This window comes from Ranitomeya imitator, chromosome 5 (assembly GCF_032444005.1).
Source record: "Ranitomeya imitator isolate aRanImi1 chromosome 5, aRanImi1.pri, whole genome shotgun sequence".
Classification (NCBI taxonomy): domain Eukaryota; kingdom Metazoa; phylum Chordata; class Amphibia; order Anura; family Dendrobatidae; genus Ranitomeya; species Ranitomeya imitator.
In genome coordinates, this window is record NC_091286.1 from 668644760 (window position 1) to 668672035 (window position 27276).

At 44.9% G+C, this 27276-nt stretch overlaps 1 protein-coding gene across 1 annotated transcript in view; it reads right to left on the reverse strand.

Moving 5' to 3' along the window:
• Positions 1–27276, reverse strand: part of LOC138680967 (cytochrome P450 2B11-like) — a 180169-nt gene that overhangs the window by 133257 nt on the left and 19636 nt on the right. The window contains exon 2 of the mRNA XM_069768153.1: positions 5256–5397. Coding sequence (XP_069624254.1) covers positions 5256–5397 — 142 coding nt within the window. The remainder of the gene's footprint in view (positions 1–5255; positions 5398–27276) is intronic.

Genomic DNA, 27276 nt, shown 5'->3' on the forward strand with positions numbered 1-27276 from the left:
TATGGAGCATCATGTGTGGCTATTATACAGTATGGAGCATCATGTGCGGCCATTATACAGTATGGAGCATCATGTGTGGCTATTATACAGTATGAAGCATCATGTGCGGTCATTATACAGTATGGAGCATCATGTGCGGCCATTATACAGTATGGAGCATCATGTGTGGCTATTATACAGTATGAAGCATCATGTGCGGTCATTATACAGTATGGAGCATCATGTGCGGTCATTATACAGTATGGAGCATCATGTGTGGCCATTATACAGTATGGAGCATCATGTGTGGCCATTATACAGTATGGAGCATCATATGCGGTCATTATACAGTATGAAGCATCATGTGCGGTCATTATACAGAATGGAGCATCATGTGGGGTCATTATACAGTATGGAGCATCATGTGTGGTCATTATACAGTATGGAGCATCATATACGGTCATTATACAGTATGAAGCATCATGTGCGGTCATTATACAGTATGGAGCGTCATGTGCGGCCATTATACAGTATGGAGCGTCATGTGTGGCTATTATACAGTATGGAGCATCATATGCGGCCATTATACAGTATGGAGCGTAATGTGTGGCTATTATACAGTATGGAGCATCATATGCTGCCATTATACAGTATTGAGCATCATGTGCGGCCATTATACAGTATTGAGCATCATGTGCGGCCATTATACAGTATTGAGCATCATGTGCGGCCATTATACAGTATGGAGCATCATGTGCGGCCATTATACAGTATGCAGCATCATGTGCGGCCAATATACAGTATGGAGCATCATGTGCAGCCAATATACAGTATGGAGCATCATGTGGGGCCATTATACAGTATGGAGCATCATGTGGGGTCATTATACAGTATGGAGCACTGTGTGGCCAATATACAGTATGGAGCATCATGTGGGGCCATTATACAGTATGGAGCATCATGTGCGGCCATTATACAGTATGGAGCATAATGTGGGGCCATTATACAGTATGGAGCATCATGTGGGGCCATTATACAGTATGGAGCATCATGTGCAGCCAATATACAGTATGGGGCATCATGTGCAGTCATTATACAGTATGGAGCACTGTGTGGCCATTATACAGTATGGAGCATCATGTGGGGCCATTATACAGTATGGAGCATCATGTACAGCCATTATACAGTATGGAGCATCATGTGGGGTCATTCTACAGTAAGAAGCATCATTTGCGGCCAATATACAGTATGGAGCATCATGTGCGGCCATTATACAGTATTGAGCATCATGTGCGGTCATTATACAGTATTGAGCACCATGTGCGGCAATTATACAGTATGGAGCATCATGTGCGGTCATTATACAGTATGGAGCATCATGTGTGGTCACTATACAGTATGGAGCATCATATGCGGCCATTATACAGTATGGAGCATCAAGTACGGCCATTATACAGTATGGAGCATCACGTGCGGCCATTATACAGTATGGATCATCACGTGCGGCCATTATACAGTATGGAGCATCACGTGTGGTCATTATACAGTATGGAGCATCACGTGCGGCCATTATACAGTATGGAGCATCACGTGTGGCCATTATACAGTATGGAGCATCATGTGTGACCATTATACAGTATAGAGCATCATGTGGGGTCATTATAGAGTATGGAGCATCACGTGCGGTCATTATACAGTATGGAGCATCATGTGCGGCCATTATACAGTATGGAGCATCATGTGCGGCCATTATACAGTATGGAGCATCATGTGCGGCCATTATACAGTATGGAGCATCATGTGCAGTCACTATACAGTATGGAGCATCATGTGCGGCCATTATACAGTATGGAGCATCATGTGCAGCCATTATACAGTATGGAGCATCACGTGTGGCCATTATACAGTATGGAGCATAACGTGTGGCCATTATACAGTATGGAGCATCACGTGCGTTCATTATACAGTGTGGAGCATCATGTGCGGCCATTGTACAGTATGGAGCATCACGTGCGGCTATTATACAGTATGGAGCATCACGTGTGGCCATTATACAGTATGGAGCATCATGTGTGGCCATTATACAGTATTGAGCATCATGTGCGGCCATTATACAGTATGGAGCATCATGTGCGGCCATTATACAGTATAGAGCATCATGTGGGGTCATTATAGAGTATGGAGCATCACGTGCGGTCATTATACAGTATGGAGCATCATGTGCGGCCATTATACAGTATGGAGCATCATGTGCGGCCATTATACAGTATGGAGCATCATGTGCGGCCATTATACAGTATGGAGCATCATGTGCAGTCACTATACAGTATGGAGCATCATGTGCGGCCATTATACAGTATGGAGCATCATGTGCAGCCATTATACAGTATGGAGCATCACGTGTGGCCATTATACAGTATGGAGCATAACGTGTGGCCATTATACAGTATGGAGCATCACGTGCGTTCAGTATACAGTGTGGAGCATCATGTGCGGCCATTATACAGTATGGAGCATCACGTGCGGCTATTATACAGTATGGAGCATCACGTGTGGCCATTATACAGTATGGAGCATCATGTGTGGCCATTATACAGTATTGAGCATCATGTGCGGCCATTATACAGTATGGAGCATCATGTGCGGCCATTATACAGTATTGAGCATCATGTGCGGCCATTATACAGTATGGAGCATCATGTGAGGCCATTATACAGTATGGAGCATTATGTGTGGCCATTATACAGTATTGAGCATCATGTGGGGCCATTACACAGTATGGAGCATCATGTGCGGCCATTATACAGTATGGAGCATCATGTGCGGCCATTATACAGTATGGAGCATCATGTGCGGTCATTATACAGTATGGAGCATCATGTGCGGCCATTATACAGTATGGAGCATCATATGCGGTCATTATACTGTATTGAGCATCATGTGGGGCCATTATACAGTATGGAGCATCATGGGCGGCCATTATACAGTATGGAGCATCACGTGCGGCCATTATACAGTATGTAGCATCATGTGCGGCCATTATACAGTATGGAGCACCATGTGTGGCCATTATACAGTATGGAGCATCATGTGTTACCATTATACAGTATAGAGCATCACGTGCGATCATTATACAGTATAGAGCATCATGTGTGGCCATTATACAGTATTGAGCATCATGTGGGGCCATTATACAGTATGGAGCATCATGTGCGGTCATTATACAGTATGGAGCATCATGTGCGGTCATTATACAGTATGGAGCATCATGTGCGGCCATTATACAGTATGGAGCAGCATGTGCGGCTATTATACAGTTTGGAGCATCATGTGCGGCTATTATACAGTATGGAGCATCATGTGCGGCCATTATACAGTATGGAGCATCATGTGTGGCCATTATACAGTATGGAGCATCATGTGCGGCCATTATACAGTATGGAGCATCATATGCGGCTATTATACAGTATGGAGCATCATGTGCTGCTATTATACAGTATGGAGCATCATATGCGGTCATTATACAGTATTGAGCATCATGTGTGGCCATTATACAGTATGGAGCACTGTGGCCATATTTTTTTGTTTATAATTATTCTTTATGAGCAGTGTGATCAGCAGTGCTAAATGGGTGTGGTTGGGTCGTGAATATGGGTGTGGCTAGTAAATGGGTGTGGTCAGAGGTGTGGCCGAAAATTTGCCGCGGCGCGCGTTTCGCACCGCAAAATTTGTCCCTCATTCCCAGCTTCAAAAGTTGGGAGGTATGAGTCTGTCTGAGCCACTTATTACAGTTGCCCTTGACTGAACAAAGCAATGCCACCTGTGTACTCCTGTTACCAATTTTGAACTGCATTTAGCCTACTTTTTTATTTTAGACCTACTAAGTCTGTGTGAGCCTCTCATAACAGTTGTCCTCTTCTGCTGAACAAAGCTATGCCGCCTGTGTACTCCTCTTACCAATTTTGAACTGTATTTAGCCTACTTACTTACTTGGGCCTAGTAACTGTGTGAGCCTCTCATAACAGTTGTCCTCCTCCGCTGAACAAAGCTATGCCGCCTGTATACTCCTCTTACCAATTTTGAACTGCATTTCGCCTACTTACTTACTTGGGCCTAGTAACTGTGTGAGCCTCTCATAACAGTTGTCCTCCTCCCATGAAAAAAGCTATGCCGCCTGTGTACTCCTCTTACCAATTTTGAACTGCATTTAGCCTGCTTACTTACTTGGGCCTAGTAACTGTGTGAGCCTCTCATAACAGTTGTCCTCCGCTGAAAAAAGCTATGCCACCCGTGTGCTCCTCATATATTTTGAACTGCATTTGGCCTACTTACTTATTTGAGCCAGCCCAACCCCCCCCCAACTTTAGCCAAATGACCCCCAGTTTTCAATGCCTAACTATTATTATAAAGTTAATTAAGATTGACAAGCTTAAGTAATAAGAATTGATGTTTTTGGCATTAAAATGGGCACTGTAGGGGTTTTCCTGTCCTCCACTCACTGCCGACTTTGATTCCCCATTGACTTGCATTGGGTTTCGTGTTTCAGTCGACCCCCGACTTTTGAGAAAGTCGGGTTTCACGAAACCCGACTCGATCCTAAAAAAGTAAAAGTCGCTCAACTCTAACCACAAGTATAACAAAGGCAGCAAGGGTAACATTTAAATAGTGTAAGGATTTCACTACGCTATTTAATCATTACCCTTGCTACCTTTGTTTTTCTTGTGGTCCTTCCTGATGAAGAAGTATTTTGTACTTTGAAATGTGTAGAATAAAGGACTAAAGGACAATTTGGTTTGATATTCTGGGATATACGTCTAATCATTTATCCGCAGACGCTGACAACATCAACAAACCTTTCCTTTCTGTCTTGAATATTAAAATTTTACTTTAATTTCCAAAATATTTAAAGATACTACTATTATTCTCCAAATATATGGTGTACATACACTAATCATGGTTTAATTTTTAAAATATGTATTATATCAAATGAACATTTGGCACTATTCACTTTCATATCTTGAGCTAAAAGGCAGTGGCACCACTCTACAGATACTATACCTCTGGATCATAATCACCAGGTATCATGACCATGTCCTCTTCATGACACATGCACAGTACTTACAATTTCATTCAGGTAATGCAATGAAATTAATAAACTGAGGTAGATTTAGTGCCCATTGCGGTACCATAAATTATTACATTGATGCAGTTCAGAAATCTATGTTCATATCTGTTTCAGTTCATTGTTCAGTTACTATTTGTTATTACTTACGTACTTTGGATTTCAGGATATTTCATCATTAGCAAAAGGCCCCATCGCAAAGTGGATGATGTGGTCTCCATTCCAGCAGCAAATAGATTGGTCACCAGTTTGCCCAAGTTTTTATCATGAAAGTATAATGTAGATTCTGGCTTATCCTTTGTAAGATATAAATAAACAGTTTGGATAATTATTTTATTTTAGGAATTGAATTATGCAACTTAAATCTTAAGATTATCTGCAACACAATACTTAGTATTAATATTAGAATAACTTTGTAACATATAATATGAAAAGGTCAATTGTCTGTACCACACAACCAGCAGCTTGCATTCATCAGTTTTCTGGTGACTCGAAATGAAAAGCAAGACAGGAAGGATGGGCATATAGATTTAGTGCATCAGATTGTTTCCTGAAAGATTGAGTGACAAAGGGAAAGAGAATGTGGAGCAGTTGGTGGGAGACGATATTTGATCCTAAAAGACTAAGGAGACTTATTTATTTTATTTTATTTTTTAATGTCAATAAATGGAATTGTTTATATCCAAAATGTTATATCCCCTATAGACTAATCACATATCAACTTACATCCATTTCTCAGGAGATGGACTTGTAGTCTTGAGATTTTTTTATATTGTTCAGTAATTTTGATTCTTAAGCCATCAGACAGCTGTCTTCTCCTCTTTCTGTTCACCATACTTAGGCCTCATACCCATTTGCGAGAAAAACGGACGAGTGCAATCCAATAAAAAATCGGTTTGCACTCGGACCAATGTTATTCAATAGGTGACATCTCATTTGCAAATTTTTTCTGAGCAAAAATTGGACTGAGAAAAAAAGTGCAGCATGCTGCAATTTGCTGCAATTCTTGGAGACTCACCAATGTAAGTCAATGGGTGCGAGCAAAAAAATCTGATTTTTACGCACCGGTGTCCTTTAGAAAAGCCGGTAATTAAGTACGGTGTACAGTAAAATCACACTGACAGGTTAGAATAGAATAGATAAAATAAATGTCTACACATAGTATAGGTAGATATATATATATATATATATATATATATATATATATATGTCATTGACACACACATATATATATATATATATATATATATATATATATATATACATATACATATATATATATACATATATATATATATATGTATAAATATATATATTTCACATAGAGCTATATAGCATAAAAGCCGGTAATTCAATTGCCGGCTTTTGCTAAGTCCCCCCAAACCCGACAGGATATGAGACACGGTTTACATACAGTAAACCATTTCAGATCCGTTAAATTTTTACATATTCCTCACTAATAATGTTAGAAGTGTTTGTGTGTAAAATTTGGGAGCTCTAGGTGTTAAATTAATGGGTTAATTCACAAAAAAACTGCCATGGGCTCCCGCGCAATTTTCTCCGCCAGAGAGGGAAAGCCACTGACTGAGGGCAGATATTGATAGCCTTGAGAGGGACCATGGTTATTGCCCCCCGGCTAAAACATCTGCCTACAGCCACCCCAGAAAAGGCGCATCTGTAAGATATACCTTTTCCAGCACTTAGCCTCTTTCTTCCCACTGCTGCAGCAGTGGGATATAGGGCAACAAGGGGGTAATGTCACCTTGCTATTGTATGGTGACATTAAGCCTGGGTAATAATGGAGAAGTGTCAATGAAACACCTATCCATTATTAAGCCACTAGTCTGAAAGGGTTAAAACACACACACACACTCACACACATTAAGAATAAAGTATTTTAATGAAAGAAAGAAAGACACAGGGTTTTTAATTACTTCTGAGAAACATTCCCCCCCAAAAAGCAACAATATCCCATACCTGTCCGCCGTACAGTCATGTCCCACGCAGTAAATCCATCTAAAGAGGTTACATTCATTTACAACTGATGCTGCCTGTTGTGAATTCTGTTGTCGAGCTCCCTCCTGTGGTCGTGAGTGGTACTTCGGCGAGTTCTGTCCATGGACTCCCTCTGGTGGCTGTGAGTGGAGCTGCTGCTTCTGAGGTTCCTTACACAGATGACGTGGTTTATCCTTTGGTTGGCTGCTCTATTTAACTCCACTCAGATCGTTACTCCATGCCAGCTGCCAATGTTCCTGCATTGGTTCAGTTCGCTCTTGGATCTTTCTGGTGACCTGTCTACTCCAGCAGAAGCTAAGTTTCTGCTTGTTATTATTTGTTCATTGTTTCCTTGTCCAGTTGGCTATCATGATTTTGTCTTGCTAGCTGGAAGCTCTGGGATGCAGAGTGGCATCTCCGCACCGCTAGTCGGTGCAGAGGTCTTTTGCACACTCTGCGTGGTCTTTTGTAGTTTTTTGTGCTGACCGCAAAGATACCTTTCCTATCCTCTGTCTGTTTAGTAAGTCTGGCCTCCCTTTGCTGAAACCTGTTTCATTTCTGCGTTTGTGACTTTCATCTTTACTCACAGTCAATATATGTGGGGGGCTGCCTTTTCCTTTGGGGAATTTCTCTGAGGCAAGGTAGGCTTTATTTTCTATTTCTAGGGCTAGCTAGCTCTTAGGCTGTGAAGAGGCGTCTAGGGAGAGTCAGGAACGCTCCACGGCTATTTCTAGTTGTTGTGATAGGATTAGGGGTTGCGGTTAGCAGAGTTCCCACATCCCAGAGCTTGTCCTGTTGAGTTTAACTATCAGGTCGTGCCGGGTGCTCTTAACCACCAGGTCCATAACAGCTGCCGCTCCCAGCTGTAAAACACTGGGGAATGAATTAAATGAAGGTAAAGTAGCTTCGGTGACAAGCGGTGCTGTCAACGAAGCTGCGTCCCCTGGTGGCATAAACTCATATGAACTGTAGCCTGAGAAAATATGCAGAAAAATTCCCACGCTACAGTTTATATGAGTTTATGTCACCAGGGGTTGCAGCTTCGGTGATGGCACCGCTAGTCACAGAAGCTATGTTACCTTCATTTCATTCATTCCCCAGTCTTTTACAGCCAGGAGCGGCCGCATTATTAGCGCTCCCGGATGTAAATGTATTTAACCACTTGAGATGGATTTACAGCGTGGGACATGACTGTACGGCGGACAGGTATTGGATATTGTTGGGGTTTTTTGGAATATTTTTTCAGCGTACAATAAAGATAATAAAACCCTGTGTATTTCTTTCTTTCGTTGAAACACTTTATTCTTAATGTGTGTGTGTTTTTTTAGCCGTTTCAGACTAGTGGCTTAATAATGGATAGGTGTCTCAAAAGAATCATATAGTGTGCAAAACTTGTTCATAATTAGTGTTGAGCGATACCGTCCGATGTATCGGTATCGGATAGTATCGGCCGATACCCGAAAAGTATCGGATATCGCCGATACCGATACCCGATACCAATACAAGTCAATGGGACACCAAGTATCGGAAGGTATCCTGATGGTTCCCAGGGTCTGAAGGAGAGGATACTCTCCTTCAGGCCCTGGGATCCATATTAATGTGTAAAATAAAGAATTAAAATAAAAAATATTGATATACTTACCTCTCCGGAGGCCCCTGGACATTACCGCTGGTAACCGGTCGCCTTCTGTGCTTAAAATTAGGGACTTCCATGACGTCACGGCTTCTGATTGGTCGCGTGCCGCTCATGAGACCGCCACGCGAACAATCACAAGCCGCGACGTCATTCTCAGGCCCTAAACTCCTCATTCTAGGAATTTAGGACCTGAGAATGACGTCGCGGCTTCTGATTGGTCGCGTGGCGGTCACGTGAGCGGCATGCGACCAATCAGAAGCCGCGATGTCATTCTCAGGTCCTAAATTCCTAGAATGAGGAGTTTAGGGCCTGAGAATGACGTCGTGGCTTGTGATTGGTTGCGTGGCGGTCACATGAGCGGCATGCGACCAATCAGAAGCCGTGACGTCATGGAAGTCCCTAAACGCGCGCATTTTAAGCACAGAAGGCTGCCGGTTACCAGCGGTGATGTCCAGGGGCCTCCGGAGAGGTGAGTATGTTAATATTTTTTATTTTAATTCTTTATTTTACACATTAATATGGATCCGATATCGATTCCCGATACCACAAAAGGCAGGCAGGCAGCAGGAATCGGCGCCTGCGCAGTCCGCGCTCTCCGGCGCCATTTTCTTGAAGACACACCTGCAGTGGAGCCGGAGTGTGTGTTCAAGAAAATGGCACCGGAAAGCGCGGACTGCGCAGGCACCGATTCCGGCAGCAGGAATCGGCGTCTGCGCAGTCCGGCGCCATTTTCTTGAACACACACTCCGGCTCCTCTGCCTGTGACTGGACTTTGTCACAGCAGAGGAGCCGGAAGACGGAGTCGCACGCAGCGCTGGAACGGAGGACAGGTGAATATACTTACCCTCCCTCCTGGCGCGTCCACGGTCCCTGACTCTCCGGTGGAGATCGCGGTATGCGTTCAGTGCTTACGCATACCGCGATCTCCTGGGAGCGTCACTCTGTGGGGGCCAGACTGCGCCGGCGCTTGCGCCTGCGCAGTCTATTAAGGCTTCGGACAGAGTGACGCTCCCAGCGTTATATTATAGATATATATATATATATATATATATATATATATATATATACACACACACACAGTGTAGAGGAAAAGTTTGGACACACCTTCTCATTTAAAGATTTTTCTGTATTTTCATGACTATGAAAATTGTACATTCACACTGAGAGCATCAAAACTATGAATTAACACATGTGGAATTATATACTTAACAAAAAAGTGTGAACCAACTAAATGTATGTCTTATATTCTAGGTTCTTCAAAGTAGCCACCTTTTGCTTTGATGACTGCTTTGCACAGTCTTGGCATTCTCTTGATGAGCTTCAAGAGGTAGTCACTGGGAATAGTTTTCACTTCACAAGTGTGCCCTGTCAGGTTTAATAAGTGGGATTTCTTGCCTTATAAATGGGGTTGGGACCATCAGTTGTGTTGTGCAGAAGTCTGGTGGATACACAGCCGATAGTCCTACTGAATAGACTGTTGGAATTTGTATTATGGCAAGAAAAAAGCAGCTAAGTAAAGAAAAACGAGTGGTCATCATTACTTTAAGAAATGAAGGACAGTCAGTACAAAAAATTGGGAAAACTTTGAAAGCGTCCCCAAGTGAAGTTGCAAAAACCATCAAGCGCTAGAAAGAAACTGGCTCACATGAGGACCGCCCCAGGAAAGGAAGACCAAGAGTCATCTCTGCTACTGAAGATAAGTTTATCCGAGTCACCAGCCTCAGAAATCGCAGGTTAACAACAGCTCAGATTAGAGACCAGGTCAATGCCACACAGAGCTCTAGCAGCAGACACATCTCTACTTCAACTGTTAAGAGGAGACTTTGTGCAACAGACCTTCATGGTAAACCTCTGCTAAGGACAGGCAACAAGCAGAAGAGAATTGTTTGGGCTAAAGAACATAAAGAATGGACGAGATGTGAGCATGTTGTGCATTTGGAAACCCAGATTCTGACTTTAAATGTGCAGCTGGCAACACTGAGATCCATAGACAATATGGAGAGGAGTCTTCTGCTCACGGAGCAGACGTTCAATGGGACAGATGAGGCGGGGGATGGTGGGATGGAGCTGCAGGACGGTGAAGTAGCAAGCTGGGTGGCAGTTAGGAAGCGGGGTAGAGGGAAGAGTGCCAGTGAGGCTAGTCCTGATCTGGAACACCCCAATAAGTTTGCTAAGTTGGCAGATGAGGGGGGTGCCAGTACAGGGGTAGCACTGCTGCAGCCAGGCATGTCCTCTGAAAGCCGGGGGAGTGACTGCTCCAGTAAGGAGGGAAATAGGAGAGCAGGGCAGGCCAGACAGGTGCTGGTAGTGGGGGACTCAATTATTAGGGGAACAGATAGGGCAATCTGTCACAAAGACAGGGATCGTCGAACGGTGTGCTGCCTACCTGGCGCTCGAGTCCGACACATTGCTGATCGGGTGGACAGATTACTGGGAGGGGCTGGTGAGGACCCAGCGGTCATGGTGCACATAGGCACAAATGACAAAGTTAGAGGTAGGTGGAAGGTCCTTAAAGATGATTTCAGGGAATTAGGCTGCAAGCTGAAAGCAAGGACCTCCAACGTGGTATTCTCCGAAATACTGCCTGTACCACGTGCCACGCCAGAGAGGCAACGGGAGATTAGGGAGGTTAATAAGTGGCTCAAGAATTGGTGTAGGAAGGAGGGGTTTGGGTTCCTGCAGAACTGGGCCGACTTCTCAGTTGGCTACAGGCTCTACGCTAGGGATGGACTGCACCTCAATGGGGAGGGTGCAGCTGTGCTGGGGGAGAAAATGGCTAGAAGGTTGGAGGAATATTTAAACTAGGGATTGGGGGGAGGGTATTCAATTTATAGGAGGGGAAGATAGTGCAGACAGACACCTGGGCACAAATAAGGAAGTTGGGGGTGGCGGTGGCATGGGGGGGTGGGGTTAGAACAGTTAATAATTTAAGAAAGAGTAGAGGTACAGAGAGGAACATCAAGTGCATGTATACTAATGCCAGAAGCCTCGCCAACAAAATGGACGAATTAGAACTAATGTTGTTGGAGCATAATTATGACATGATGGGGATATCTGAAACGTGGCTGGATGAGAGCCATGACTGGGCTGTTAACTTGCAGGGCTATAGTCTGTTCAGAAATGACCGTACAGATAAGCGAGGGGGAGGGGTGTGTCTATATGTAAAATCGTCCTTAAAACCCATCCGGCGTGATAATATACGTTAATTTAATGAAAATGTAGAATCCCTGTGGGTGGAGATAAGGGGAGGGGGAAAAATAATAAATTACTGATAGGGGTTTGTTATTAATCTCCAAAATTAATGGAAGCAATGGAGAATATCCTCGTAAAGCAAATAGATGAAGCTGCGACTCAAGGAGAAGTCATTATTATGGGGGACTTCAACTACCCTGAAATAGATTGGGGAACAGAAACCTGCAGTTCCAGCAAAGGTAATCGGTTTTTGACAACTATAAGAGACAAATACCTTTCACAGCTGGTTCAGGACCCAACAAGAGGGGGGGCACTGCTAGACCTAATATTAACCAACAGGCCAGACCGCATAGCAAATATAAGGGTTGGGGGTTACTTGGGAAATAGCGATCACAAAATAATAAGTTTTCATGTATCCTTTAAAAAGATGTGTAATAGAGGGGTTACAAGGACACTAAACTTCAGGAGGGCAAATTTCCAACGGATGAGAGAGGATCTTGGTGCAATTAAATGGGACGATATCCTGAGACACAAAAATACACAAAGAAAATGGGAGACATTTATTAGCATCCTGGATAGGACCTGAGCACAGTATATACCGTATGGGAATAAACTAGAAATAGGAGGAAACCAATATGGCTAAATAGAGCTGTAAGGGGAGCAATAAGTGACAAAAAGAAAGCATTTAGAGAATAAAAGGAAGTAGGTAGTGAGGAGGCATTAAATAAATACAAAAAATTAAATAAATTCTGTAAAAAGCAAATCAAGGCAGCAAAGATTGAGACAGAGAGACTCATTGCCAGAGAGAGTAAAAATAATCCCAAAATATTCTTTAACTACATAAATAGTAAGAAACTAAAAAATGATAGTGTTGGCCCCCTTAAAAATAGTCTGGGTGAAATGGTGGATGAGGATGAGGAAAAAGCCAATATGCTAAATGACTTTTTTTCATCAGTATTTACACAAGAAAATCCCATGGCAGACAAAATGACTAGTGATAAAAATTCCCCATTAAATGTCACCTGCTTAACCCAGCAGGAAGTGCGGCGGCGTCTAAAAATCACTAAAATTGACAAATCTCCGGGCCCGGATGGGATACACCCTCGAGTACTGCAGGAATTAAGTACAGTCATTGATAGACCTTTATTTTTAATCTTTAAAGACTCCATAACAACAGGGTCTGTACCACAGGACTGGCGTATAGCAAATGTGGTGCCAATATTCAAAAAGGGGACAAAAACTGAACTCGGTAATTATAGGCCAGTAAGCTTAACCTCTACTGTGGGTAAAATCCTGGAGGGAATTCTAAGGGATGCTATACTGGAGTATCTGAAGAGGAATAACCTCATGACCCTGTATCAGCACGGGTTTACTAGGGACCGTTCATGTCAGACTAATCTGATCAGTTTCTATGAAGAGGTAAGTTCCGAATTGGACCAAGGGAACCCAGTGGATGTAGTGTATATGGACTTTTCAAAAGCTTTTGATACAGTGCCACACAAAAGGTTGATACATAAAATGAGAATAATGGGGATAGGGGAAAATATGTGTAAGTGGGTTGAGAGCTGGCTCAGGGATAGGAAACAAAGGGTGGTTATTAATGGAGCACACTCGGACTGGGTAGCGGTTAGCAGTGGGGTACCACAGGGGTCAGTATTGGGCCCTCTTCTTTTTAACATATTTATTAATGACCTTGTAGGGGGCATTCAGAGTAGAATTTCAATATTTGCAGATGACACTAAACTCGGCAGGGTAATCAATACAGAGGAGGACAATTTTATATTACAGGATGATTTATGTAAACTAGTAGCTTGGGCTGATAAATGGCAAATGAGCTTTAATGGGGATAAATGTAAGGTCATGCACTTGGGTAGAAGTAATAAGATGTATAATTATGTGCTTAATTCTAAAACTCTGGGCAAAACCGTCAATGAAAAAGACCTGGGTGTATGGGTGGATGACAAACTCATATTTAGTGGCCAGTGTCAGGCAGCTGCTACAAAGGCAAATAAAATAATGGGATGCATTAAAAGAGGCATAGATGCTCATGAGGAGAACATAATTTTACCTCTATACAAGTCACTAGTTCGACCACACTTAGAATACTGTGCACAGTTCTGGTCTCCGGTGTATAAGAAAGACATAGCTGAACTAGAGCGGGTGCAGAGAAGAGCGACCAAGGTTATTAGAGGACTGGGGGATCTGCAATACCAAGATAGGTTATTACACTTGGGGCTATTTAGTTTGGAAAAACGAATACTAAGGGGTGATCTTATGTTAATGTATAAATATATGAGGGGACAGTACAAAGACCTTTCTGATGATCTTTTTAATCATAGACCTGAAACAGGGACAAGGGGGCATCCTCTATGTTTGGAGGAAAAAAGGTTTAAGCATAATAACAGACGCGAATTCTTTACTGTAAGAGCAGTGAGACTATGGAACTCTCTGCCGTATGATGTTGTAATGAGTGATCCATTACTTAAATTTAAGAGGGGACTGGATACATTTCTGGAAAAGTATAATGTTACAGGGTATATACACTAGATTCCTTGATAGGGCGTTGATCCAGAGAACTAGTCTGATTGCCGTATGTGGAGTCGGGAAGGAATTTTTTTCCCCAAGGTGGAGCTTACTCTTTGCCACATGGGTTTTTTTTGCCTAACTCTGGATCAACATGTTAGGGCAAGTTAGGTTAGGCTATGGGTTGAACTAGATGGACTTAAAGTCTTCCTTCAACCTTAATAACTATGTAACTATGTAACTATTAGACCATTGGAAATCTGTGCTTTGGTCTGATGAGTCCAAATTTGAGATCTTTGGTTCCAACCACCGTGTCTTTGTGCGATGCAGAAAAAGTGAACGAATCGACTCTACATGCCTGGTTCCCACCGTGAAGCATGGAGGAGGTGGTGTGATGGTGTGGGGGTGCTTTGCTGGTGACACTGTTGGGGATTTATTAAAAATTGAAGGCATACTGAACCAGCATCGATACCACAGCATCTTGCAGCAGCATGCTATTCCATCCGGTTTGCGTTTAGTTGGACCATCATTTATTTTTCAACAGGACAATGACCCCAAACACACCTCCAGGCTGTGTAAGGGCTATTTGACCAAGAAGGAGAGTGATGGGGTGCTACGCCAGATGACCTGGCCTCCACAGTCACCAGACCTGAACCCAATCGAGATGGTTTGGGGTGAGCTGGACCGCAGAGTGAAGGCAAAAGGGCCAACAAGTGCTAAGCATCTCTGGGAACTCCTTCAAGGTTATTGGAAGACCATTTCCGGTGACTACCTCTTGAAGCTCATCAAGAGAATGCCAAGAGTGTGCAAAGCAGTCATCAAAGCAAAAGGTGGATACTTTGAAGAACCTAGAATATATGACATATTTTCAGTTGTTTCACACTTTTTGTTAAGTATATAATCCCACATGTGTTAATTCATAGTTTTGATGCCTTCACTGTGAATGTACAATTTTCATAGTCATGAAAATACAGAAAAATCTTTAAATGAGAAGGTGTGTCCAAACTTTTGCTCTGTGTGTATATACAGTATATACAGTTAGGTCCATATATATTTGGACAGAGACAACATTTTTCTAATTTTGGTTATAGACATTACCACAATGAATTTTAAACAAAACAATTCAGATGCAGTTGAAGTTTAGACTTTCAGCTTTCATTTGAGGGTATCCACATTAAAATTGGATGAAGGGTTTAGGAGTTTCAGCTCCTTAACATGTGCCACCCTCTTTTTAAAGGGACCAAAAGTAATTGGACAATTGACTCCAAGGCTATTTCATGGACAGGTGCGGGTAATCCCTTCGTTATGTCATTCTCAATTAAGCAGATAATAGGCGTGGAGTTGATTTGAGGTGTGGTGCTTGCATTTGGAAGGTTTTGCTGTGAAGTAAACATGCGGTTAAAGGAGCTCTCCATGCAGACAAGCCATCCTTAAGCTGCGAAAACAGAAAAAACCCATCCGAGAAATTTCTACAATATTAGGAGTGGCAAAATCTACAGTCTGGTACATCCTGAGAAAGAAAGAAAGCACTGGTGAACTCATCAATGCAAAAAGACCTGGGCACCCACAGAAGACAACAGTGGTGGATGATCGCAGAATAATCTCCATGGTGAAGAGAAACCCCTTCACAACAGCCAACCAAGTGAATAACACTCTCCAGGAGGTCGGCGTATCAATATCCAAATCTACCATAAAGAGAAGACTGCATGAAAGTAAATACAGAGGGTTCACTGTGAAGTGACCGAGGGCAAGGTCGCCCATGTATATCCATGATCAGGCCCAGCAAAACTTCCACACTCAGATTCTATTTTAACAACCGTATCTTTACTGTTATACATTTTCCTTAACACAGCGGAACACAATAATAGACAGTACAAAATATGCCTATTCACAGAGATAACGTGTAATAACAAACTGTCCCTCACTTTCCCTATCCACACGTTACCAGTTCCTTTGTTCCAAGAGGTTATCTTCCCACGTCGCAGGCCTGTCTGTCACTGCAGGGGGACGCTCCAGCCGAAGAGAAAAACAACAGGGATTGAACAAAACTCCGTCTCTCAGGTCCAGACTGTAGTCCTTGGGGTTCAACAGGTAAGGGTGGAATGTTCGGCCTCTCAACAGAGGACCCGCTTACAGTTCATGGGCTCCAGGATCTGTGAAGATGTCACCGTTGGGTGCTCCGCAGTGTGGGAGCTGGGAACAATCTGGATGTCAGCTTCCAAGAGATAGCGGTCATCCAGGCAATCTTCTATATCGCCTCTACAGGAGGACGCCAGCAGACACAGACCTCTCTCTGCACACACCAGTTTCCCGGGCTTTCTCTTTTCCTCCCCTTCCTGTTCACATGACATCACAGGGGGAAGTTTTGCCAATACAGTTTGTCCCTCTGTAATCACATTTGGCATAGGTATAACTTCTGGCCACACGGGGGCAGTGTCTGTCACAGATTCTATGTCAATGATAACAGAACAGTCACAGCCGGCCAGCTCACTACAACTGCACGGTGCAAGCCACTCACAAGCATCAAGAATAAAAAGGCTAGACTGGACTTTGCTAAAAAACATCCAAAAAAGCCAGCACAGTTCTGGAAGAATATTCTTTGGACAGATGAAACCAAGATCAACCTCTACCAGAATGATGGAAAGAGAAAAGTATGGCGAAGGCGTGGTACAGCTCACGATCCAAAGCATACCACATCATCTGTAATACACGGCGGAGGCAGTGTGATGGCTTGGGCATGCATGGCTGCCAGTATCTCTGGGTCACTACTGTTTATTGATGATGTGACACAGAACAGAAGCAGCCGAATGAATTCTGAGGTATTTAGAGCCATACTGTTTGCTCAGATCCAGCCAAATGCAGCCAAACTCCTGGTCATCGTTTCACACTACAGATGGACAATGACCCAAAACATAAAGCCAAAGCAACCAGGAGTTTATTAAAGCAAAGAAGTGCAATATTCTTGATTGGCCAAGTCAGTCACCTGATCTCAACCCAATTGAGCATGCATTTCACTTGTTAAAGACTAAACTTCAGACAGAAAAGCCCACAACCAAACAGCAACTAAAAACCACCGCAGTGAAGGCCTGGCAGAGCATCAAAAAGGAGAAAACACAGCGTCTGGTGATGTCCATGAGTTCAAGACTTCAGGCAGTCATTGCCAACAAAGGGTTTTCAACCAAGTATTAGAAATGAATATTTTATTTAAAATTATTAAATCTGTCTAATTACTTTTGGTCCCTTTAAAAACAGGGTGGCATATGTTAAGGAGCTGAAACTCCTAAACCCTTCATCCAATTTTAATGTGGATACTCTCAAATGAAAGCTGAAAGTCTGAACTTCAACTGCATCTGAATTGTTTTGTTTAAAATTCATTGTGGTAATGTCTATAACCAAAATTAGAAAAATGTTGTCTCTGTCCAAATATATATGGACCTAACTGTATATATATATATATATATATATATATGGACCCGTAGAAGCGCTCTTGTGTAGCGCGAAACGGCCGTCGTCTTGTTTGCCGCACTCCCTTTGGTCATTTCCCTCTCCCCCGTGCCGTGAAGATGTCCTGCTTTATGTTTGAATAAACACCTTCAACTGCAGTTGGTGAGTGCATTTGCGATTCTTCTTTACTATTTGGATTCATATGGACTTTTTTTTCATGCAAATAGCACCTCCTTCTCTCTCTCGGACTGCTACAGCGGACCTGAATGTGTTAATTTGGATTTTCTCTACGTTGGTGGGGGGTTGTGCTGCTCCTTTCTTCTTTTGTTTTCTGATATATATATATATATATATATATATATATATATATATATATATATATATATATATACACGTGTGTGTTTTGAAGAATATTTTATTCTAAAACGATGTGAAAATGTCAGAGAACTTCTGTATGTAAAAGTTCATGTTAAAATCGCATTGCATACGGGTCTTGCGATAAAGAAATCGCATTGACATCGCTTGACATTTGCATGGCAATTGCATGTCTTACCTCTGTTTTTTTCCGTCCGGAAATCCGACCTTTTTTTCTCCCAAATTGTTATGAGGCCTTAATGTGAAACACACATACACACAGTGCAAAGTTAACTTCTCACCTTTTTATCTGGTTTCAGGTGTGATTTTCATATTGCCCACACCTGTTTGAGCAAGCATCACATGCCAGAAACAGAGTTATCTACATATATAAAAAGGTGTAGCCTGCCTTTTTTTGAGCTGGGCATTATCTTAATGTGGTCTCCCATAGTTGTGTGCCCATTAGCTGGCCCCAGTCCTTCTCAGCCCTTAACCACAGGCATGTCACTTGACAAACAGTAAGGTTTTTAACAGTAGAGCTAGAACTGTCCCAATTATGGTCATGAAGTAGTGGGATGGCTTTCACATTTTTTTTTATCAAAAACATATGAACTAATTACCGTATATTATTTTCATGCACTATGCTATTTATTTATTGCAGGGTATGTAATCATTAGGTTTCTGTCTTTAGTTAATTTTAGAAAGGTGTCAATAATTTTAACCAGCCCATTTTTGGGACTGTGTGCGAAATTTTGTCAATTTACGTTTTTTTCCCTTATTTTGTGTTGTTCGAATACACACAAATGAAATAAACATGCGTGTTAGGCGCCTGGACTCTCCCACTGCACGGGGTAGATCCCAAGCCTTGTCTGCCACTACGGTCTCCCATTCTGTTCCGGCCACAGTGGGGGCTGCTCAGCAAAGTCGTCAGTCTCAGCGTCTTGCTCAGACTAGGGCTGGTTGCTTGATTACTGCTGACCTTCCAGCCAAAGCTATGGTAATAGGCAATAAGAACCAGCAAACAGATGCTCCAGAGGGTAAGTTCAGAAATCACTTACTGAGCATGCTTGTGAGGTGGCAACTTGTCATTGGTGGTTGGTTGTCAGCTGCTCAGGTGATGTGGCTGTTCCGGATTGGTCCTCAAGCAAGCTCCTGTCTGACTGGACTTAGGTGGAACATATAAAAGGTTCTCTGGAGCGCAAGCCGGCGCGCTAAGATCACTTATGTTAAATGTGTGTGTGGAACATTACGGTAGTGTGAACTTTTCTGCATGTGCTCATGGCAGGTGTACAGCCTTTAGAATTATGGCACCTCTGTAGAGGAGTACATGTGCGTGCATGCACTGTGACTGTGTCCACTGCCTGTTCCTTTGCCCCAGTGAGGGTTGCATTCACCTGTGAAATAACAGGGGATTTCACATAGCGCCATTTTCATGAGCATTACATCTAGCTGCACCATACTGTCTAGGGACAGCTCTATCTCCGTCCATACCCCTCTGTAAAGCTAACAGAGTTGGATAATTAGTTTCATTCACACAGGGTGACATTTAACCCCATGTGTTTTCAAGATCGCTTGCCACACGCTTCCCCCATTGTTTACTAGCTGCGGCTTTCCATCTCTACATGGTGGACCCGGGTTGCAATCGCATTCCATCATAATTTATATGTAGTGTAATCTGACGACCATAACAATGTGTTTAACAAAACATGTAAAATTGCAATCATTTTCTTACAGAAATACTTCATTTTCTGAAACAATTTCAATGGTGCCAACACTACAAAGAGCAACTCTTTCTGTAGAATCCAGAACCTCTATCACAATCTATGCCAATAAAATAGAAAAGTTGCAACTTGAACATTGACTACAATTCCATTTATCTTTACCATTGGGGCTTTATTGACATAGGTATGGTTAGTCAAAACATGACAACTCTTTCAAGCATCATATAGTGTGAAAAACTTGTTCATAGTGTTAGGACTGGCGGAACGCACCAAGTACAAGATGAAATGGAACTAGGTGCGTTCGCAGTCCGAGGTCCACCGTGCAGGTAAAAACCCTGCTGCTAGTAAGACGGACTATATGGCGGTACTACAAGTATACACGCACGGGTTAACTGCACCCTGCGTGAAGTAAGCGATCCTGTTGCGTCACAGGACCGCGGTACCGCACATAGAGCGTGAGCAATAAGTCAGCGAACTCAACCCCAACTAGGATTGAAGTCCGATTAGACACTTGCTGGCACAACACCGCAACTGGGTGTGTAAGGAAACTAAATAATAATATAAAGGCACAAGAGTGCATGCGGTGCCGCACAGACGGACGCCACTTACCACCTAGGCTTGGGTCAGGAAAGCGCAGAGCAAGCGAACGGCGCCGTACAGGCGGACACAGCAACTGGCAGCTGTAATGTGTGTTACGTGCTGTTGGATAAGTCGGGCGCTAGAGAGCAAACATACACCTTCCGCGAAAAGACATTCAATAGGGAGGGTATTTAAAGAGCGACTTTCACTCACAACACACACACATATTTACAAGACAATACTAGCGCATGGCCGTGCAGTCATGCGCAGTTTATATAGCTGCAGCACAGGAAACAGCTACAGAAGTTTTGCCCTTTCAGGACCTGCCAAAAGGACCAATGGGATGTGCTGCAGTACCTGAGCATGTGACCCTCGATCTCCAACAGGAGATCTTGCCCTGGGCATGCTCAGTGTGTGCAAATAAGGACATAGATCCAGAAACGTCCACTCGCCACTGCCCAGCACTGGATTCAATGGCAGAAGCAGGAAAAGCAGTAGTAACTCTTCGCACAGAGTCACACTGAGCGAGACGCTGGGATCGACGTCCCTGCTGAGCAGACTCCACTGCAGCTGGAGGAGAATGGGAGACCGCAGCGGAGACGGATCGAGATTCCCCCTGTGCAGCAGAGGAAACTCGACTCCTAACATTACCCCACCTCCTAGGGCCCCCCTCCTTGGGCCTCGCTACGTTCGAAGGCAGCAATGAGCTGCGGGGCCCGAATGTGCTCAACAGGCTCCCAGGACCTGTCCTCGGGGCCATAACCCTTCCAGTCTACCAAATAAAATTTTTTGCCACGTACCACCTTGCACCCCAAAATAGCGTTCACCTCATAATCGTCCGTAGACGAACCCGATGTCCCAGCAGATGACTCGGAGAACCGGGACATATACACGGGTTTCAAGAGGGACACATGAAAGGTGTCGGTGATACCCAGGCGTGGCGGAAGTGCCAAATGATAGACCACAGGATTAACCTGCTCGAGGACCTTGAATGGGCCCAAGTAGCGAGGAGCAAATTTAGTGGACTCAACTCGCAGCCTGATGTTACGGGCGGAGAGCCACACCAAGTCGCCAGGAGCAAAGGTCGGAGCGGGGCGCCGATGAGCATCAGCGGAGGACCTCATTCTCTCCTTAGAGGCTCGAATGGCATCCTGAGTGCGGTCCCAAATATCCCGTGCCTCCACAGCCCAGTCTGCCACCCTGGAGTCGGCGGAAGACACGGGCATAGGCACAGGTACCCGTGGATGCTGACCATAGTTGAGGAGGAATGGGGTTTGTCCAGTGGAGTCGGCTACGGCGTTGTTCAGTGCAAATTCTGCCCATGATAGCAAGGATGCCCAGTCATCCTGCCTGGCTGAAACAAAATGTCGCAGGTATGTGACCAAGGTCTGGTTGGCCCTCTCTACCAACCCATTTGTCTCGGGATGATATGCGGAAGAGAGATTTAACTCAATGCTGAGAAGACGGCAAAGCTCTCTCCAGAACCGAGACGCAAACTGGGGACCCCGGTCACTGACAATTTTGTCTGGCATGCCGTGTAGGCGGAAGATGTGTCTTATGAACAACGCTGCCAAGGACCGTGCAGAAGGTAACCGTGGGAGCGGCACCAAATGCACCATTTTCGAGAAATGATCGGTAATAACCCAAATGACGGTACAGCCGCGAGACTTGGGCAAACCCACTACAAAGTCCATCCCGACCATCTCCCAGGGCCTGTCTGCCACCGGCAAGGGATAGAGTAACCCAGATGGCTGTTGTCGAGGAGACTTATTTTTGGCGCATGAGACACATGCCAGAACGTAATCTCTGACATCTCGGACCATATGCGGCCACCAGTACGTCCTCGCCAGTAGCTCAGATGTCCTCTTTGTCCCAAAGTGTCCACCCACCCTGGACGAATGAGCCCAAGAGAGAACCTCCGGTCGCAAATTAATGGGCACAAAAGTCTTGCCCGGAGGCACAGACTCTAGCGAAACCGGCGCTGCGGTTCTCAGGCTCTCGGAAGGGACAATAAGCCGAGGCTCCTCTTCCTCCTCCTCAGTTGACATAAGGGAGCAAGAGAGAGCGTCAGCACGGATATTCTTCTCCCCGGCGAGAAAATGAAGGGAAAAGTGGAACCGGGAGAAGAACAGGGACCATCTGGCCTGGCGAGAATTTAGCCGCTGGGTTGTCTGCAAATAGACCAAATTTTTGTGGTCCGTGTAAACTTGGAAGGGAAACCGCGCACCTTCCAGAAGGTGTCTCCACTCCGAAAAGGCCAACTTCATTGCTAGCAACTCCCTGTCCCCGATGGAGTAGTTTCTCTCCGCTGGCATGAAGGTCTTAGAGAAGAAGAAGCATGGATGCTTCCGACCTTGAGCATCCTTTTGATAGAGGACTGCTCCAGCACCAACGGACGAGGCATCCACCTCCATTAGGAATGGCTTATCCACATCGGGACGATGTAAGATGGGAGCGCTAGCAAAGTGGGACTTAATAGAAGTGAAGGCCTTGGAGACCTCTTCCGACCACAATTTGGGATTTGCTCCCTTCTTGGTGAGGGCTACCAAGGGAGCTACCAGAGTTGAGAAGTGGTGAATGAACTGGCGGTAATAGTTTATGAACCCCATAAAGCGCTGCACCGCTTTAAGAGAATGGGGCTCTTGCCAGTCCATCACAGCCTGTAGTTTGGCAGGATCCATAGCCAATCCCTGGGCGGAGATGATATAGCCCAGGAAAGGTAAAGACTCCTGCTCAAATATACACTTCTCCAACTTTGCATAAAGAGAGTTTGCCTGTAGGAGGTCGAAGACTCTGCCAACATCTCTCCGGTGGGAGTCAATATCTGGAGAAAAGATGAGAATATCATCCAGATAGACTACAACTGAGGTGGAAAGCATATCCCGGAAGATGTCATTGACAAAGTCTTGGAAAACGGCTGGGGCGTTACAGAGCCCGAAGGGCATTACCAGATACTCATAGTGCCCATCTCTGGTGTGAAACACCGTTTTCCATTCGTCCCCCTCACGGATGTGAATCAGGTTGTAAGCACCCCGCAGATCTAGTTTAGTAAACACCCTTGCTCCCCGAAGCCTATCGAAAAGCTCAGATATCAAGGGCAAAGGATACTTGTTCTTAACGGTGATAGCGTTAAGACCCCTGTAGTCTATGCATGGACGTAGTTCCCCATTCTTCTTCTGCACGAAAAAGAACCCTGCCCCAGCAGGTGACACCGACTTCCTGATGAACCCTCTTGCCAGATTCTCTTGAATGTACTGAGACATTGCCTCCGTCTCCGGGAGAGATAATGGATAGACTCGACCCCGGGGAGGCTCAGCACCAGGCAAGAGATCAATAGGACAGTCATGGGGGCGATCGGGTGGAAGGGTCTCCGCCGCCTTTTTGGAGAACACGTCTGCATAAGACCAATATTGCTTGGGGAGAGAGGATAGATCTGCGGGTACCTCTGTAGTAGCAACCTGAACGCACTCTCGGTGACACCTACCCCCACAAGATTCACCCCATCCCAGAATTCTGCCTAAGGACCACTCGATGTGAGGAGAGTGGTACCGTAGCCAAGGTATCCCCAACAGGACCTCATCAATTCCCTCAGGAATGATGTGCAGAGATATAATCTCCTGATGGGATGGCGACATGGACAGAGTAAAAGGGATAATCTGATGTGTTATCTGTGAGGGCAGTGTCGACCCATTCACCACTCGTACTGTTACTGGTTGAGGTAGCATAAAATTGCCCTCCGCCCCAGAATCCACGCAGAGCTCTACCGAGTGGGAGGATGAGCCTAATGTTATTGTCCCCTTAAAGGACAATTTGGAGGCAAACGTCGCCGTGTCTAGTGTACCTCCACCTACTACCACTAGACGCTGATGTTTCCTCGTCTGCTGGAAACATCTGGTGGCAAGATGTCCTGACTGCTGGCACACATGACAAACCTGGAGTGCACGAGCGGTCCCGGACTTAGATCCCGCTTGTGACACTACCATAGGCTCATGGGACTCAGGGGCCTGGACTGGAGATTCCAAAGGTTTGGCGAAGGTGGGAGCCAGCCGAAACCTCTGCCTACACTGGGCTCGCTGTAGCCTCCACTCGTGAAAACGGAGGTCAATACGAGTGGATACTGTTATTAATTCCTCCAGTGTGGCGGGAATCTCCCTAGTGGCCAGAGCGTCCTTAACGTGGTCAGCCAGCCCCCTCCAAAATATAGGAATAAGGGCTTTATCCGACCACTCCAGCTCAGATGCTAGGGTGCGGAAGTGTACGGCAAAATGGCTGACCAAGGACGAGCCCTGAGTCAATGCCAACAGTTGGAGTGCCGTATCATGGGTGACAGGAGATCCTAAAAAGACCTGTTTCAGAGTGCTCAGGAATAACGGAGCACTCTGCACCACATGATCGCCACGCTCCCACAGCGGCGTAGCCCACTGCAACGCCCTGTCCGACAGGAGAGACACGATAAACCCCACCTTTGCCCGCTCTGTAGGGAAACGAGAGGCCAGAAGCTCGAGATGTATAGAGCACTGACTCACGAAACCCCTACAAGACTTACTGTCACCAGAAAATTTCTCTGGTAGCGGGAGGCGAGATAGAGTCGGAACAGGGGTGGCAGTGGACAAGGTAGCTGCAGCCACGCTAGCAGCCTGAACAGCGACAGCAGTGACATCCACAGCTGATGTTGAACGCTCTAGAGCCGCAAACCTTCCCTCCAGCTGCTGGATGTACCGCTGTAAACGCTGATCGTCCGCCATTTACTAGCCAGACCTTGGCGCTAGTATTATGTTAGGACTGGCGGAACGCACCAAGTACAAGATGAAATGGAACTAGGTGCGTTCGCAGTCCGAGGTCCACCGTGCAGGTAAAAACCCTGCTGCTAGTAAGACGGACTATATGGCGGTACTACAAGTATACACGCACGGGTTAACTGCACCCTGCGTGAAGGAAGCGATCCTGTTGCGTCACAGGACCGCGGTACCGCACATAGAGTGTGAGCAATAAGTCAGCGAACTCAACCCCAACTAGGATTGAAGTCCGATTAGACACTTGCTGGCACAACACCGCAACTGGGTGTGTAAGGAAACTAAATAATAATATAAAGGCACAAGAGTGCGTGCGGTGCCGCACAGACGGACGCCACTAACCACCCAGGCTTGGGTCAGGAAAGCGCAGAGCAAGCGCACGGCGCCGTACAGGCGGACACAGCAACTGGTAGCTGTAATGTGTGTTACGTGCTGTTGGATAAGTCGGGCGCTAGATAGCAAACATACACCTTCCGCGAACAGACATTCAATAGGGAGGGTATTTAAAGAGCGACTTTCACTCACAACACACACACATATTTACAAGACAATACTAGCGCATGGCCGTGCGGTCATGCGCAGTTTATATAGCTGCAGCACAGGAAACAGCTACAGAAGTTTTGCCCTTTCAGGACCTGCCAAAAGGACCAAAGGGATGTGCTGCAGTACCTGAGCATGTGACCCTCGATCTCCAACAGGAGATCTTGCCCTGGGCATGCTCAGTGTGTGCAAATAAGGACTTAGATCCAGAAACGTCCACTCGCCGCTGCCCAGCACTGGCTTCAATGGCAGAAGCAGGAAAAGCAGTAGTAACTCTTTGCACAGAGTCAGACTGAGCGAGACGCTGGGATCGACGTCCCTGCTGAGCAGACTCCACTGCGGCTGGAGGAGAATGGGAGACCGCAGCGGAGACGGATCGAGATTCCCCCAGTGCAGCAGAGGAAACTCGACTCCTAACACATAGTGCATAAAAATGGGGAGAGCAATCTAAAACTGCATCTTCTAGGATACACTAGAGTTTCTGTGCACAATGCATCAGCAGAGTCGAAAGAGATGGTGGGGAAAAAAGAGATACATGGAAGGTGGTGTTGGGTAGGGGAGGGTCTGAGGGTCTCTAGAAAGAACTGGATATGTGATTGGGCCATCCAGTAAGTCATTGCAAATTAGAGTGTGACTTCCTGGCCACGCTTTAGACCATGTACTGGACTAGCGGTCATACAGGAAATCACATGATGCCAATATTAAAAGTTGTACAATATATTAAGGTAATTGGGATTGGATGAAATAAATAAAAAATACTGCTGAAATAAATTAATAGTTAGTTAGCATTATATGAAAAAAAAAACACTTTTTAAAAGTGCTTCTGTAAAGGCAGTCTGTCAGCAATTGTGACCAACATGGGTTACTGGAGACCTGCTTCTTAAAGGGACTCCTAACAGCACAGAAAGTCCGGTAGCTCAGTGTAACACGGCAGGACCAATATTTTGTATACACCTTTCTACTTGCTTATTTTCCCTCAATCTCCAGCCCCCACTTCTTTGATTGACAGCTCAAATTTCATAGAGCCAGAGATGGTGGTGATAAATGGAAACAAAGCAGGTGGGAACCTGTATACAAGTGATTGGCCTCACTATGAAGCACCGAGCGCCTGTACTTGGTTTGAGCATTCGTTCTGTGCTAACAGAGTTCCTTTAATCTTACCTTCCTGTACTGTTTTTTTCAGTTATACTGGCATTTAAGGATTTATGCCCTACAGTAATCACTCAAAAGCAGATGTCAGGGGTTGAAAAGTCTTTAATGAAGAGATCTGAGAGCATTTCAGGCATGAGAACCGCCCTCCAGGGCACTTGTTGGCGATGTGCTGCTGTGGTAAGACTTAACTTCCACATTCATGCTAATGCTGAAACAGTGCAAAATTGTATGTTTAACCTTCGTCAG